At 52.1% G+C, this 16,773-nt stretch overlaps 1 protein-coding gene across 5 annotated transcripts in view; it reads left to right on the top strand.

The window, feature by feature from the left end:
• Positions 1-16,773, top strand: part of Phf21b (PHD finger protein 21B) — a 63,844-nt gene that overhangs the window by 42,477 nt on the left and 4,594 nt on the right. For 2 of the 5 annotated variants that reach the window (XM_027396165.2, XM_027396163.2), the window contains exons 3-10: positions 1,423-1,515; positions 4,645-4,989; positions 6,129-6,260; positions 10,216-10,267; positions 11,693-11,769; positions 13,529-13,583; positions 14,758-14,780; positions 16,482-16,640. In XM_027396165.2, the coding sequence (XP_027251966.1) occupies positions 1,423-1,515; positions 4,645-4,989; positions 6,129-6,260; positions 10,216-10,267; positions 11,693-11,769; positions 13,529-13,583; positions 14,758-14,780; positions 16,482-16,640 (936 nt within the window). Of the gene's footprint in view, positions 1-1,422; positions 1,516-4,644; positions 4,990-6,128; positions 6,261-10,215; positions 10,268-11,531; positions 11,770-13,528; positions 13,584-14,757; positions 14,781-16,481; positions 16,641-16,773 lie in introns of all 5 variants that reach the window. The other 3 variants (XM_027396162.2, XM_027396161.2, XM_027396164.2) reach the window with 2 other exon arrangements.

Genomic DNA, 16,773 nt, shown 5'->3' with positions numbered 1-16,773 from the left:
ATAAATGTCGTCATCAGCAGCTCATTTATCTTGACAGAAGTGCGGCTCTAAGTGAGCCAGTCTCTGAAGAGACTGCTTCTGTTGCATCGATAAATTCCAGCACAGAGCAGAGGTCAGCCCTCGCAGACAAAACGCCTTCCCACTTGTTAATGAGCCCTTTATGTGGGTGGGAAAGGATGGATGTCTGTGTAAGCTTCCAGGCTGAGTAGAGCACACCTAGAGTTCATGTGGTATCAGCAGGAGATGGGCCATCTGTGATAGGAATGTTCTGTGAGGACACCCGCCATGGCCAGAAGCAACAAGATACTGGTACCCTGCTTGGCAATGTTTGCTGCTGACTTTCCAGTAGCATTGAGACTGGCTGTGTACTGCCAACTGTCAGGTCTCTGGTGCTCCAGGCAATGGGTCCTATAGTACATTACAGAACCTGTCCTCACCTGACTCATGGGACACTGTATTTAAAGACACCTTATATTTAGTACCCTCTGAAGAACAGCTGGGCACCCCAATCCAGACAGTGGTCACACAGCTGTGGGGTTGGATAGAGTTGGCCAGGTGGAAGCATCCGACAGGCTCTGTTGTTCAGACCTCCCACAGCCTGCAGGACATCCCCTCCCCTCCCCTCCCCTCCCCTCCCTTCCCCTCCCCTCCCAGCTAGCTGTGTCTTGGTAACTTAGAATCAAGCAGAGTGGAAGCAAAGCTGTCCCTGCCGTTGCCCCTCTGGAAGCTCTTGGTCTCTGTCGAATCTTGGCCATTCATGGCTCTCTTGGCTTCCCATCCCTTCCCCTCCCTGAGTGTAAGTCACTAAGGTGACAGGCTGCCTCTGTCACAGTCAGGAAAGGGGGCTGAATCTGAAGCAGTAATGAAGGCTTAGGGCCACAGGCATTGGTGCTTACAGGACAGAGGCAGCCAAAGAAACACCCAGAGATGAAGGGTCTCCATGGAAACAGTACACCAGGGTGTTTTAGTCAGGGTCTCTCTGTGTAGCTCTGACTGTCCTGGAACTCCCTAGTGCTGAGAGTAAAGGCGTGCACCACTATGCCTGACAGTCCCAGCACTTGGGAGATGGAGGCAGGAAGATCCCAAGTCAAAGTCATCACCACATGGAAAATGCAAGGCCAGTCAGAAATATATCTGACACACGCACACGTACATACTCATGTGTGCTTTTTGTCTCACTGTATAGAAACTTCACTTTAAAAAGGAAGCCAGCATACAGTAAGGTTGACTATTTTCTGGACAGTAGTTTCCTTTTTCTTGCCCTTTAGTTTCCAGTTTGTTAAACAACGTTAGACTACTTCTGTGGTTTAAAATACAAAGCAAACAAACAGTATCATATGGAGAGCAAGAGTACAGTTTACCATTTCTGAGCCTGTGGTCCCGGACTGCTGGACCCTGATGGCGACACTCTCTGTCTTTCAGGCTTTGGGAACCACCACTGCAGTGCCTGTCACGGGTCCTCAGGTCAGCTCCCTGCAGAGGTTGGCTGGGCAAGGAGCAGCAGTGCTACCTCAGGTAAACGTCTGTCTGTCTTGTGTCTGTCCCCAGCCCCTCAGCACTGCCTCTGGGCCCCTCCTTTAGGCAGCACCTCCCCTCCTCCATCCCCTCTGTCCATTCATTAGGGGAAACATTTGGTTCAGAGTTTTCATAGTGAGGACTCTGGTTTTCAAACAGTGAGAAATTGTGAAATCCTTGAGTGGGCCATGACCAGAAATTCCTGAAAAGGAATTAAGTACGGCCAGCATCAGCCATGGCCAGCATCAACCAGGGTAGCTACTGCCAGGCATACTCAAAGCTTTTCTATGCTGGGTCATACATGATGTATATATTTTGATGATGAATCTGTCAGAGGGTCTGAGGAGCTCTACAGTTAACACCTTTTCTGGTAAGTGATGCAAGGTGTAGGCCCTGGGTACCAGTCCAGATCCCCAAATGGACTCCTTGCCCTGGATAAGTCACCCAGCCCCTCACCATCTCGGATGGAAGGCTTCTCCCTTAGGGGGCCACATGGCTCTCTACTGTGTCTGTTGGCCCTGGTGATGACAGGGAGAACTTATACCTGCACCCGTATGTAGCAGATACCTAGACCCTAGGAATTATTGCCTAGTGCCTTTACTATCAATGGCTCAGCTTTGGTGAGTGCTTGCTCTGTGTACCATACTTGCATAGAGGCCACTGGCTGCAGAGATGAAGACAGTGGCTGGCTGTCTTGGAGCTATGAGGCCAAACAGATACCCCTGTCTCAAGGATAAAGGGAAATAGGTGTTCTGGGCTCTTGTGCATGAGGTAAAGCACTCCCCAAGCTCCCACCTTTTTGGAAGTCCAAAGCACCTTGCCTCTAACAGGGTCCAAGTCTCAAGGATCTCTCAAGGGGTTATGAAGGGCTGGTGGGCGCTCCGAGGTGGCCTGTCCCATGCTGAGGTCCACAAAGGTCTTCTGGGGTTGGGATATTGTAGACCAAAGTTGAGGGTGAGCCCCAGGAGGAAGGTGCAGATTGGGAAACCAAGACAAGGGTCCTGGGAAGGCCAGAGGGGATGTGAGAGTAGGCAGAGATGGGGGTCCTGGCTTCAGATATCAGGCCACAGTGCTGTCCTTGTCTGTTGGCAGTCAACCACTCCACAATGCTTTGGGGCTCCACAAGGCAAGGGAGCAGCTCAAGAGGGTCTGCCAAAGTCCATGCTGTTTCCTCTGGGGCTTTTGCTCCTTAGCTAGCCCTCCCTTTGTTCTCCATCTCCCAGCGGTCCACACTGCTCCCATCACCACAAAAGCACAGACAGGCAACTGACAGGCACCCAGTCGCACGTTCACTCCCCACACCCTCTGTGCTGCCTGCACAGCCTCTTCTCGCTTGCAGCTCCTGTGTTTCTTGTCTCTCATTCAGCACTCACAGTCCCATCCCTAAATCCTCTGCCCCTGCCTTGTATTTGCTGGCTAAGAGGTGCCTAGTACATACCTGGGCTCATCCTGATGGCCTAGGAAGCTTGTAGAGGTGGGAGCAGACCCCGAGAATGGACTGCAGCCGACTAAGACTGTTCCATGGGGATCTGATGGCCAGGGTCTCCACATGGTGTGGGGAACATCGTACGTTCCAAGATTCCCCAATCTTTCCTTGGGGTGGACAGCCTGTGTTTGAGCCTGGCTAAACTGTCCTCAGAGTCTAGCACCTGCCCCATGTTTGGTCTGAGTTAGGGATTGTCATCTGGCCAGTGTTACAGTGAAGGTGGCCAGGAAGGAGCCAGCAGAGTGACATCTCTCCAACAAAGCTAGGACATCATCTGCTCCAACTGGTCCTCCTCAGAGGCAGAGAACAACTTGTCCCCAGTCAGCACTAGCCATCTGCAGCTAAGGGGTGGAGGGGAAAGGATTCTTCCCTCATTTCCTCATCATATGTGTGGCACTGTGCCCAGTGTCTGGGGACTGGTCCTGATACTGGACAAGGACGAAACAGCAGACTCACCTCAGCCAGACACATTACCCAGCTATGGCATGGCCCCCAAGATGGGGAGGGCCTGGTTTGGTTTGATCAAGGCCCACTGGTATGAAAGATAGGAAGGCCATCAGAATGGAGGGCCAGCTTGTGTCAGACAGTGAAGGGTCTCACAGCCATGATGCTTGCTGACCACACACACTGAATCTTGGTGACTTTCCCAAAAGTCGGGGTCCAGCAGGGTCTCCCCAATGTCACTAGCGCAGAGCAAGGGAAAGTGAAAGGGCCAGCACAGAGCTTCAAGAGTCCTGGCTCAGATCCCTCTTCCCTAATGACAATGATATCATTAATGACAACGATATCATTACCACCATTCTCCTCCAGGAATCCTCGTCTGGCTTTGCCTCAGTTTCCCTCCATGGAATGGCCAGGACACCTTCCCCATGGCTTCAGTGGAATTCAAATCATGTCCCTCCCTCCTTAAGTCTCATTTTTCTCCTGGACTGTCTGGGTGTAGAGTGACTTCACTTGAGATGAGGACAGGAGTCTGCAGCTCCTGACAAGTGGGTTCCATCACCCCCAGTGCACAGGTGAAGACATTAAGTGGTGTCTCCAAGACCACCCACATCCCCTAAGATTCAGGATTGGCCACTCAAGCTTACTGGAGCCTTAGTCTCCAGTGTGGCGACTGCCCGTGTCCCACCTCCATGTGTGTGGGCTCTTTGGAGTGATTGGTGCCCAAGGCCCAAAGGCTACCACTATGTCTGCCAGGGGATTGCAGGAGCCCTGTGGCTCACCTGGTCCTGCCCAAGGGCCGAGATCTAGCACCTGTGACACGTTGGGCTTTGTGTGTGGACTTGGTGTGATGAAGATACATTCCACCTAGGCTCTCCCTTTGTCTCCCATCTCCTCTGTCCCTCACAGTTTGTACCAGAAGGGACTAGAGCCTAGAGCAGCTTCATCTGAGCTCAGAGGTGGATGGGTGGGTAGGAATCAATAAGTCAGTGCATAGCCAAGCAAGGAAGATGGCGGATAGAGTAGCCTTAGCCTTGGGGTCAAGGTCATGGCTACTGGGAGACTTAGAGCAGGATCATGGAGGGTCCCTTCCCCTCTAATGTATGACTCAGCCTATCTGCTTGAGGATTGCCCCCACTGCCATGACTTCATCACGAGCTTGTGTCTATCTGTCTGACCACACACTGGTCCCTTCCTCCCAGGTTAGGCCAAAGACTCTGATTCCAGACAGCCTCCCTGTCACCCCGGGCAGGGACCGGCCACCCAAGCAGCCCCCAACATTCCAAAAGGCCACTGTGGTCAGCATCAAGAACCCCAGTCCAGCCCTCCCCACTGCCAACAACACCGTCAACCATGTGCCAACACCCAGCAGCCAGGCCCTCACCGAGCCCACCGCCATCACCTCACCCCTGAGCAGTGCCGGGGTGGCCTATGCCATCATCTCCACCTCCCCCAGCAATGCTGCCACCATCACCCCCAGCACCACCGTGCCCGTGGCCAGCGACAGCATCAAAGTGCAGCCCCTCCTCATCAGTGCTGACAAAAAGGTGAGTGACAAGCAGAAGCCCCAAGAGGTTGTGTTGCATGTGAAGGCTCACACTTAGTCGGGCTGGTGGGTGGTGGGATAGTCACATGGCCAAAGAATGAAGGGGAAACATTCAGGTGAGTGTGTGGAGGAAGTATGAACCAACAACCAACAGGATGAATTAGTGTGAATGGACAGGAGGTGTGCGCAGATGAGTGTGTGAATGGAGCATGAGCACACGGCTGAGGATTCAGATCTATCGGAAGGAATGAATGTTAGCATGAATGAGTGTTGCTATGAATGAGCGATCAACCGAGCGAATCTGTACATGTATAAATGAGGGGACAGGTGAATGGGCATGAGATGAAACAAATATGGCTAGGAGAATTGCTATTTATTAATGTAGGAATAACGAACTAATATAATAATGTATGGCTGAATGGGTAGCTGCAAGAGAGTCTGGTACTGATGTTCCACCTCTGCTGGTAGAGTCAGGTGATCAGGAACTGTTCTGTGCCCCAGTAACCTGGATGGGGGGGGGCTCTTTGATTTCTTGTGAGGAATTTAGTTTTAAAGCTGAAACTAAAATGATCTCCCCATGTCCTCTAGAGCACTCTATAAAGATTTCCCTGTTTGAGGCCTTTGGGGAAACACGGCAGCCCTTGTTTTCCCTTTAAGAATCTTTCCCTTGATTCCCTCTGCTCACTTTCTTGCCTGTAGCTGATGCCTTTCCATTTCCCCAGACAACCCCAAATCATCCTAGTCCTTAATGTCTCAGGCAGGGAAAGCAGCTGAATGCTCCCAAGCTCAGTATGCCTGCATTTGAGCTGAGAGTAAAGAGTTAGCGCCCCCTGGAGGCTGGCATTGCCAGTGTGTTCCCTGAGGCTCTTTCTGAGGCCACATAGCCAAGGAGTGGTAAGATTTGCACTCAGCCTTTCTTGCTTTGCAGCCCTGGCCATCTCTCACACAAATGCTCTCATAGAAGCGGGGGATGGGGGTATTTGGAAGCAAGGCCCTGGACACAGGACAGCCACCTGGTTCCTCTGTGATACACCTTTCAGGACCCACCTGACTCCTAGCTGCTCCTTGCCCCTCCCTTCCTGAACTCCTGCCCCTCCCTTCCTGAACCCCTGCCCCTCTCATCCTTCCTGTGTCTTCCAGGTCATCATCATTCAACCTCAAGTGCAGACACAGTCCCAGAGTTCAGCAGAGCCCCAGCCACCCACGGAGGAGCCATCTCAGGGAGCTCAGGCCACCAAGGAAGACCAACCCTCAAGCCAGGAGAATCCAGAGGTAGTGTGGCCTGCTGGAGGGCCCAACCCCTTCTTTGCTTTATGGCAAGGCTCTTTGCAGGGTTGGGATAGCTTCATTAGGAAGATCTTGACTGGTTGTGGCCAGCACAGTGGAAGCTGCCAGAGCAGCAGTAAGCTGAGTCTGCCCCTCTGTTCTCCAGGCTGTGCAGTCAGGGTAGAGCCGTGGTCAGCACAGATTCTAGCGCCTGCTGCCTGGCTGAGTGTCAGCAATGTTTGTCCTGTGTAGTGATTTGTCTACAGACAGGAGTGTTAAGGCCTGGGTTGCTGGAGGATTCTGAGTTGAACCACTGGATCAGGGACATTATCCACCTTCCAGGGATCCTTGACTGTGAGCCTTGTTCCTCTTAAGCCCAGAAAGCGATGTTTCCCTACCTTGGGCAGCATGTGGCCCCCACCTCTGCTTCCTATTTATGTTCAATCCTGAAAGCTTTAGGGGTACAGAGCAAGACCAATAGCACTGAAGAACTCAGATGCTCTAAGAACTTTCTAGAAGTTACACATGACACCCCTCCTCTCACTCCCTAGAGGAAGATGGATAAATGGAGCCATTCTAACAGTTAAGTTGCAGTCACCTGCAGTCATAGAGCAGGGCAGCTGGTGACCAAGGACCTAGGTTCATCCGGTATTTGTCCCATGCTAGGGCTTGTATTCTCAGCCCTGCCTCACAGAAAACAACCCTGCTCTGCTGTGGTCTTTTCCATATGGCTCTTCTCACTCAGATAGTGGTGACCCTCATTAGTCTTACAAGAGTCCAGTCATCATGGTCCCTACCAGATGCCCTGCCCACAGCCGACCCCACACAGTCTTAGGCCCCCAGGCTCCAAGTGTCTAATGATTCAATGACCTGTAGTCCCAAAGACATCACTTGCTTTCTGAGCCTGTCCTCCCTCAGCGTTCACACGAGGGTCTGCTCCCCACACATTCAGGGGGCTCAGGATGGGCAGATGTGGGCTTTGTCCTGGGGAGCTCCCTTCTGAGGGCAGAGACTAATGTGGCTACAAAGGCTGCCAAATAGGGGTTAAGAAACTTCCGTGAGCTGTAAGCTACAGAACAAAGGACAGAGGGAGGCTACTTGGGAAGATGAAGGGAGCTTTGCATAAATAGGGGTGTGATGGACATAAGTCAAAAGAATGCCAGAGACTAGAGGCAGAGGGACTGGCAGGGCAGGCAGAGGGTACTGTGTGGGCAGTAGCACAAAGTGGGAAAGGACTGAGCACTCCCAGACAGGTCAGCTGGGCTGCGGGTACCAGGTGGCTCAGTAGTAGAGGGTCAGCCCCAAACAGACAGATGGCAGACCTGATTCCAGAAGACTTAAAAGCAGGCAGCCAGGGTGGGGTTTTAATCCTTTGTTGTGGGAGCCAGGGAGTATCTGGGCAAAAGTGTGATTTGATTATTGCCTTTGGACATGTGCAGAAGGCCTTCAGGGGCTGAAGAGGCAGTGAAGTTGGTAGAGGGCTTGCTTAGCGTGCACAAAGCCCTGGGGTTGCTAAAAATCCATAGTACTGCATACACTGAGTGTGGTGGTGCCCACCTCTAATCCTAGCTCAGGGGGTGGAGGCAGGAGGACTTGTTCAGGGTCATCCTTGACTACACAGTGAGTTGGAGTCCAGCGTGGGCTACATGAGACCAGCACATCCTGCTCACCCCAAATAAGTAAATGAATGAGTGGATGGACGAATACGACCACTGGGTTGCCTGGAACATGAAGCTGCTGTGTGGACCACATCTCCTCCATGACCCAGTCCCAAGGTCCCATTGGGTCCAGCCTGAGACAGTATCTGAGCGCCACATATTTACACAGTAAGGCCCTGGCCGGCTTGTCGCCTGTGGTATTCTCCCGCACCTGTCTCTCCTGTCTTGAGGTTTTCAGCATTCTCCACATTCAGAAAGTTTCTCTGGGTGACATCTCCTTGTTCTCTCAAAGTGCATCTTAGTCGATTATTGAGCATTTTTACAATTAGTATAATTATATCTAACTGCGTAATTAGTGTAAATACTCATAATGGCTTAAACAGAACAGTCAAAACACTCCCTGGTGTAGAAGCCCTTGTTAAAGTATGAGAGTTGGACAGTTTAGGCCTGCTGCAAGAGACGGTGTGTCAATCAGGACACTGAGCAGCAGCGGCCAGGCACCTCACTGGCCCAAGTGGAACCCTGGGCCATTAAAGGACATGGGTTCTGGTTTTGTATGGTCCTTGGGACAGAGCTACACTCCATCCCGGAGCTGTTATACAGCCCCAGCCTTCTTTAGCTTCCTCTTTTGAAACTGGGTATCACTAGATTTGCTAAGGCTGCACTTGAACTCTATGTAGGCCAGGCAGGCCTTCAACTTGCTTTATTCCTGTCCCAGCCTCCTTGGTAGCAGGATTGCAGACCTGTGTCATAAAGCTAAGCATGGACATCAGTTTTTTGTAAAGGAACATAAACAGCTGGTGATGAGGACAGCAGACCTGACGAGCCTGCCAGAGGAGTGCTCAAACAGCCCAGGAGACACATAGCAGCAGGGACTAAGGGTGGCCAGCAACTCAGAACAATACTTGGACACTTTGGGAGGGGTGTTTCAGTAGCAGTTGTGAGGGGTGTGGGCACAGGATGGAGGGTTCACACAGACTGTACTCATTGTAGGAGGTGCACTACACGGTTAGATGTGTCCTCACAGCAGCAGCCTGTGTGCCCAAAACTGCAGGGAGCCTGCATGTGTGCACAGGTCGGAAGTAGTCTCCAGCAGAGCCAGGGCATGCCCAGGCTGCCCAGCCCTGCATCTGGGAACCAGAGATGTCACCTCCACTGTGGCCAGCTGAGTCTGGGCAGGGTGGGCTGCAGCCAAGCTTCTCAGGATAGTACTGCCAGGGTTGCCTCTGACTTCCTCACTCATGGGTCTCAAACTTTCTGCATAAAGGTGACAGGTGTGAGAAGCCCCTATTACTTGACATCCATGAAACTATAAGCCTGACTCATCTTCCCATCAAAGTCCTTATACATCCAAGACATTCCGAAAGGCCAGCAGAGCCCCACTCCCCTATGGCTTCCAGGAGCTCCTAGCTCAGTCTCTGTCCTTGTCCACAGAGTAAAAAATATTAAGAGAGGGACAGAAAGGGGAAAAGGTTCTGGAAAGTTCGAAAATCAGTGTTTGGATTTGCTGCATGCCACACAGCCCACTGAAGTGTGGGCACATCCTGCTGGAACGCTGTTTCACTGGTCCTCAGTCTCCTTCACTTCCTGCGTCTCCTCCACCATGACTGTTACATCGGGACTGAGCGCACACAGGCATTTCTGCTTCTTTATTCCCTAGACAGCACACTGAAACAATGATTTATATGCGGTTTCTGTCACAGCAGGCATTACAGGCTATATAGAAGTAGTTCAAAGTATTCAAGAGGATTTGTATAGACACTGCTGTTTTGCATAAGGGACTCAGCCCAGGGCCAGGATAGTGTGCACTTTGTGGGGCTCCATCTTCCATGTTGTTGTCGGTCCTCCTTTGGTTCCTTCTCGTTTACTCCGGGATCTGTGTACTGAACACACATACTGCAGAGCCCACTCCAGGTCAGAATGGTTCAGGAAGTGGCACCCATTTGTCTGTTCTTCCTCTGCCAGAGCCTCCTGAAGACTGAGGTCACCCTCCTCGTTCCTCAAGTACACCTGCCATCTTGCCAACCCCGTTCTGTTAGTTTTTAAAGTATATTTGAGGAATGTGTTATCCAGCCCCATCACAGCCCCTAGCTACTCCTAGGAGCCCCCTACACTAATGTTGGATGGACTCTGGGTATCTGAATTCTCCAAGTTTTCTGGGAACTCCTTTTTTAGTGTCTGCACAGTGGCTTCATGACTGGGCACCTTCAGTGTATAGCTCTGTGGTTCACAGCCTAGTTCTTGGCTGACTCAGGTGAGAGTCGACAGCTGTGTTAATGCCTCTCTATTCCTTTTCTTCTCAGAAAATCGCCTTCATGGTAGCTCTAGGCTTGGTCACAACGGAACACCTGGAAGGTAATGAGGGGGACAGTGGGTGGAGTTTGGTGGGTGGGGCCCTAAATAGAAGCAGAAGCCTTCAGGGTGCCGCAGGTCATGGTTGTGTCCTATCCAGATGTGAGGCTCCTAGGAACCCAGCCCCAGGTAATGGGGTCACAGTCATAAGACAGCCAGAGAAATGTTTGGTTTTGCATATCCCATGGCAGTGGCCCTGTCATGTTCTTGTGGAGGACCTGTCTCCACTCTAGAGGCCACACAGTGAAGTAACAGAGGTCATTGTCCAATCACTAACCCATGAGAGCTGATGTTTCTTTACTTCTTTGGTGTTTGGTCCACTCTGAACCTGTTTCTTCATCTCCAACATAAGGGAAGCCCTGTCCTTAAGCTTGTTGAGTTTTGTGGGGAGTGAGGGAATAGCACTTTCCCTAATATGCAATTGGTCCTCACTTTGAAAACCTCTCTCCGTGATCTGGGGTCCCGCATGATTTATTTGGACCCTGGTCTCTTCTACAAAGGCCGTGATGCCACACAGGGGGCACACAGAGTGACACTGACGATGGTCAGGGGGAAGCTGACAGAGATGAGGAATGGGCACCCCAGGCAGCTATATGGGAAGGCAGAGCGAGTTGCAACATTCAAGAGAGACAAGAGGGAAAGCAGGAGCATCAGTGTGCATGGGCCAGGGGCTGATGGGCCCCACAAGCTATGCCTGGCTGAGCAGAACCAGGGTCTCACTCTGCTGCTCCCATCCAGGGGTCCCAAGAGACAGAGAGGGGCCTGTCTTAGTCACTTCCACTTCTGGGAAGAGACACTATGACCAAGACAACTCTTATAAAAGAAAGCATTTAATTGGGGGCTGGCTTATAGTTTCAGAAGCTCAGTCCATTATCATCATGGTGGGAGCATGGTGGCAGGCACACATGGTGCCGGAGAAGGAACTGAGAGCTACATCCTGATCCACAACAGAGAGGGAGAGGAACAGGGGAGGGGGAGGGAGGGAGGGAGGGAGGGAAGGAGGGAGGGAGAGAGAGAGAGAGAGAGAGAGAGAGAGAGAGAGAGAGAGGGAGGGAGAGAGAGAGAGAGAGAGAACACCTGGGACTGGCGTAGGCTTTTGAAACCTCAAGCACACCCCCAGTGACATACTTCCTCCACCAAGGCCACACTTACTCCAATGAGGCCACACCTCCTAATCTTCTAATCCTTTCAAACAGTTCCACTCCCTAGTGACTAAGCAGTCAAATATATGAGTCAATGTGGTATATTCTTATTCAAACCACCACAGGGACTTATGCTGAGGAGTGTGTCCCTGTCCCCTCATCCTCCTACCTGATACTCATCCTAAAGCCACCAGAGCCATGCTATAAGCAGCTCCTGAAGGCTCTGACCTGCCCTGACCCTCTGGGCAACGAGCCTGTGACTGCTGTGTCTGCCTTTCATATCCAGAAATCCAGAGCAAGCGTCAGGAGCGGAAGAGGAGGAGCACGGCTAACCCCGCCTATAGCGGCTTCTTGGAGACCGAGGTGGGACTCTTGGGCACCACCACTGGGGCTGGGAGAAATAGTGTAGAGCTTCATGAGCCCCTTCCCCTCCTGATGGATCCAGAAGAGTCCATGGGACCTCCGCTAGCTTTCTTACTGACTTCTTGCCCATCCTTCCTAACCAGAAGCATTCAACTGAAACAAGGCGTATACTCTCACTGAGTGTACTAACCTGTAACACAACAGTCAGGAAGGTGAGACAGGAGGATTTTTAGCCCCGGGCCCACCTGGGTTACCTAGTAAGACCCTGTCATAAAACAAAAGCTGTCTGTTGGAATCCTAGCAGAGGCCACTCTGAGTATCAAACAGGTAGCACTGTGTCCCTCATGAGACTACTGTAAAAGGTTCATGCGCAAAGCCCAAGGCAGGCTACTCACCGACGCTTCACATCCCAGAGCCCACTGTGGCTTGCCCTTCATCTGGGAGGCTCCTGTGGAGTTTCTCCGATGAACTATAATATCTCAGGCCTGTGCTTTCTCAGCCCCTGTGGGTCCCAAATCCATGTCTCGTGAACTTGAATTTAGCTGGGGAGGGGAGCCCTTGCAGGGAGCATGTTCAGCTCCAGTTCTGCAGTGCCCCGTCCAGGAGAGAAAAGTGGATACCCAGGCTCTGTCCACCATCTGTCTCTTGCCCTGCTTTGCCCTCCCTACTCCTGTCTTAGAAGGCGCTCACTCTCGAACACATCCCATTCTCTTCTCCTGGGTCCAGTGAGAAAGCCCTGTCCCCAGACATGGGGACCTTTCACACAAACATTGATGGCTAAGGGTGTAGCTCAGTTGGTGGAGTGCTTGCCTGGTATCCACTAAGTTCTGAGTTCAATTCCCCCCTTTAATCAGGCTTGGTGGCATATACTGGTAATCCTAGCACTTGGGAGGTGGCGGGATCAGGAGTTCAAGGCCATCCTTGGTTACATAGAGAGTTCAAGGCTAACCTGGACTACATGAAACTCTGATTTAAAAAGGAGGGAAGGAAAGAAGGAAGGAAGGAAGGAAGGAAGGAAGGAAGGAAGGAAGGAAGGAAGGAAGGAAGTTGGCTTTAGCTTTCAACCAAGAACATATATTCAGCTACCAGGGCCACAGCCCTGTGATTAGTAAGAAACTGTCCCCTGTGCTCTGGGCATAGAACTTACTCAATGAGCCCTATGTCTGCAGCCAGAGCCACAGGACTTACTTAGCCCATCAGTCAGAGAACTGGGATTACTATGTAAAAAATAAATTAATAAAAAATTAAACAAGAACCCCCAAAAACCCTGTGACCCTTGAGCCTTAGACAAGCATGCAAGCCAAGAGCAGTCCTTTATTGGTCCCTTCCTGTCCTTGAATGCAGCTTGGCTAGCTTCTGCCATTCCACTGTGGTATAGGGAAACCTCTGCAGCTGCCAGGTTTTGAGTCACATACCAGGTGAAGCTGGGGCAAGGACAGTCCATACACCTCCTGACAGTAGAACCAGAGAGAGGTCAGAGGGCCGGTGGAAAGAAAGCACTGGCTTTGTCCCTAACCTATCATGCTTGGGGACTGTGCTGCCCAAGACAACTTGGGATGAGGATTCCTGAACCTCAGTAGAACCCAGCCTTTGTAGACTGCCCCTCTGCCCCTAGGTCCTGCTATCTGTTCCCCCCCCATATCTTCTGCATAGGGTATCTGACCGATGTCTGGGCTGTCCTGGAGGGTCCGTGTCAGGTGTTGTAGTGGCATACGAGTGCACACAAGCGATTCTTTGGTTCTGCTTTTTGTCCCTACAGAGGAAGCGGCTGGCCTCCAGCTATCTCCACAACCCCCTGTTCCTTACAGCACGAGGTGAGTGCCAGCCAGAGCCACAGCTTCCAGAGACCCATGCCCCTCCCTAAGCTTGGCCTCACCACTGTTCTCTGGGGCTTCATATAACCTCTGCTGGGATCTGCTCCATCTCATAGATACAAACACTGCAATGGGAACATGCTTTCCATTACACCTGTGCTGGGTGTCCAGCTCGGAGAACCCAGCTGAATGTCACCATGGTAAGGCTATCCACCAAAGGGCTGAGAGAGGAGGGCATGTGTAAAGGATGTCTCTATTTCCCTGCCCCACCATCTGTAGCCTGAGTATAAGGCCCCGTGCTGTCTGTTCAGCCATGCTACCTACTACTGGATAGCTCTGGAGAGAGCAGGCACTCATTTCCCAGCTGGGCTGGGGCTCATCCCAACCCTGCCCTCCCTCCTGGGCTGGCTCCGGGCAGTTGGACAGCCACAGATAATCTAGGACACTGGGTGCTGGGCCCAGTTCTGACAGTCAGGGACATACATCCCAACTTTCAGTTGAGCCCTTTCTCCTGTGCCAACCATCCTCCATGGCTGGGAGCTACTTGTCCCTGTTATCGTTGTACTCAGGAAGCTGAGGCAGGAGGATTGCTGTCAGTTTCAGGCCAACCTGACCTACCAAAAGACTTTGTCTCAGAAGAAAAGAAAGAACTACCAATAGTTTTAGAGGGCAGGAAATGACTGCCTGCATCTTGGGATTCTGTGTAGCTCTTGGCATCAGTCACTTCTTAGCCCTTGGACCATTGATCTACACAATGGGCCTGTAATACCTGCTCTGAGTTGGTGGACAGTTCCTCCCAGGAACAGCGTCATCACAGATGGTTTGTCTAGGAATAAAATGCAAAGGATTCCCAGCCAGAAGGAGCTGGAAACAGGTTACTCTGAGGGGTCCTCTGAATTCTGGTTTTGTATTTGAGGCATCTCACTGTGCCAGCATGATCCTTATGAGTTTGGGTGCAATGTGCCTGTGCCCAGGTAGACCCTGACCAGGACAAAGGCAGAGTCTTCTTTCATCACATGGTGGTTCTAAGAACTTGGGTGTCACGGGGTCTTGTGATATTCCCATCATGCTCTAGGGCAAGGACTCTGCCACACCTAGCCTGGGGAACCCCAGCCTTGACCTATGCTCCTCAAACCCCTACTAACATCTTCTCCACCCTTCCTCCCTGTGCTAGCCAATGAGGACCCCTGCTGGAAGGTACGTGACCTCCATCTTCACAGAAAGGGGTGTGGGACATCTGTCTTTGCTTTAACCTTCCCTTCGTATCCAGAGCTTGCACAACACCAAGCCTGCTCCTCATGCTGTCATGCCAGGCTGAGCCCTACATTCCTGTGGAGAACTCCCGCCCTGCCCAGTCCTGAGGGTGTTCACACTGTAGCAGCTGACCTTTACCCTGGCTCGCCTGGTTTCTTGGTGTGATGCTGGGCAGAGCTGGCCATCTTCAGTTCTTTGTTGCCCCCCACCATGGGCTAATTCCTAGGGTGCCACTCTTTGTGCCCATTGTGATCCTATGACATCACCCACCCACAAGGCCCACATCCCTGTTCCCTGAGGCATTAGCTGGTCAGGACCTGGATCTTGTGCATAGCCTCTCACTGATGTATTCCTTTTCATTTACTTGATTTGTGGTATGTGTGGAGGGGGGATGTGTACCAGTGTACAAGTGTACAGGTCAGAGGACAATTTGTGGGGCGGGACTCAGTTCTCTCCTTTCATCACATGAGTCAGGGATGGATCTCAGCCTCAGTATCAGATGCCTTTGTGCTCTGAACTATCTCCATAGCCCTTTCCCGGTTTCTAATCTAATTCCAAATGAACCTCATCCCAATGCTCTCACATGCAGGGAACTGCTTACAGCCTTCTCTGGGTGGCCACAGTGCTTTCTGAGGTCACCCTGCAGTAGTAAACACAGGTGCTCTCAGGCCTGGCAATTTGCTGAAACTACCAGTGCCCACACCACACAGACAGGGGGACAGAAACCACCAGTGCCCAGACCACACAGAAAGGGGACACGGGTGGTGGAAGAGTGCCCCTTTTCCACGAGTCCATAGTCCTGGAGGGGCCTTGGCTTTGAGGCAGGAGGTATCTATTGTGGTTCTGGCTCTACTCCTATTCCCACTCCCTGTGTGACCCCAAGGCAAGTGCTTCACTAGTGTCTGTAAGGGATGAGGGATACAGATGGGAGACTTAGAGGCCTCCTTTGGGGATACCTCTGGTGTCAAGTCCCTTGTGATAAGGACCATCCCACCACGTCAGCGCTGGAGTCGGAAACCATTGATAGTCTTCCAGGGACAAGGGCTCTTGTGGGTGGCTGTGCAGGTGTTACAGGTCATCATTGGAGCTCTCCTTGGTACAGCCTGCTGATGGGTTGGGGAGCACAGTCCCTGGAGCTTGTACTGAGGACTCTGGGAAGGACAGAAGGGTTCTGTCCTGTACCACACTTCAGGCATCTGACATGAGTGAGGGGTGCTCTGTCCTGTTCTGTCCAGAGCCTAAGGGACAGCTGTTCTTATCTCCATCATGGCTGTGGAAACAGATGTGTGATTCACCTAAGGGTCAGCAGTCTCCATTAGATGGGTATGCAGTTGTGGGGACTAAAGGTGTACCTTGTGTCAGGCCACAGTCCCCTCCCTGAGGCAGTGTATACATGAGGATGAACAGCACTCCTGGGCCCTACTGTATGGGAGACTTGGTGCTGGGGCCTGCTGTGTGACTCTCCAGGGTTCAATGCCCCAGTCAGGGTGTACATGAGTGCCCTGGAATCCTACCCATGGGGCACATGCCAGCTAGAGTCTAGCATGTCTTGACACTATCACCCCTAGAGGGAGTCTCTCCCTCCAGTTCCCTCAAGCTGCCTGGGCCTGGCTGAGCTGCTTCCTACCCTCCCTTCTCTTGCAGAGCGAAATCACTCATGATGAATTCTGTGCTGCCTGCAAGCGAGGAGCTAGCCTACAGCCCTGTGGCACCTGTTCAGGGGCCTACCACCTCAGCTGCCTGGACCCTCCCCTCAAGACGGCGCCCAAGGGCGTGTGGGTCTGCCCTAAGTGCCAGCAGAAGGTGTGGGCAGAAGGGCTCACACCCTGCCCCTGCACATTTGAGACAGTGTTCTGGGTGACCCCTAGCATGGGTGTAGCGGGTGCACAAGAGTGTGACAAGGGGTCTTGAACACCCATCCCTGGCTTCTACAAGG

Source organism: Cricetulus griseus, chromosome 2, assembly GCF_003668045.3.
Source record: "Cricetulus griseus strain 17A/GY chromosome 2, alternate assembly CriGri-PICRH-1.0, whole genome shotgun sequence".
Lineage (NCBI taxonomy): Eukaryota > Metazoa > Chordata > Mammalia > Rodentia > Cricetidae > Cricetulus > Cricetulus griseus.
The sequence above is the reverse complement of the archived record's forward strand: the minus strand, read 5'-3'. Positions and strand labels throughout refer to the sequence as shown.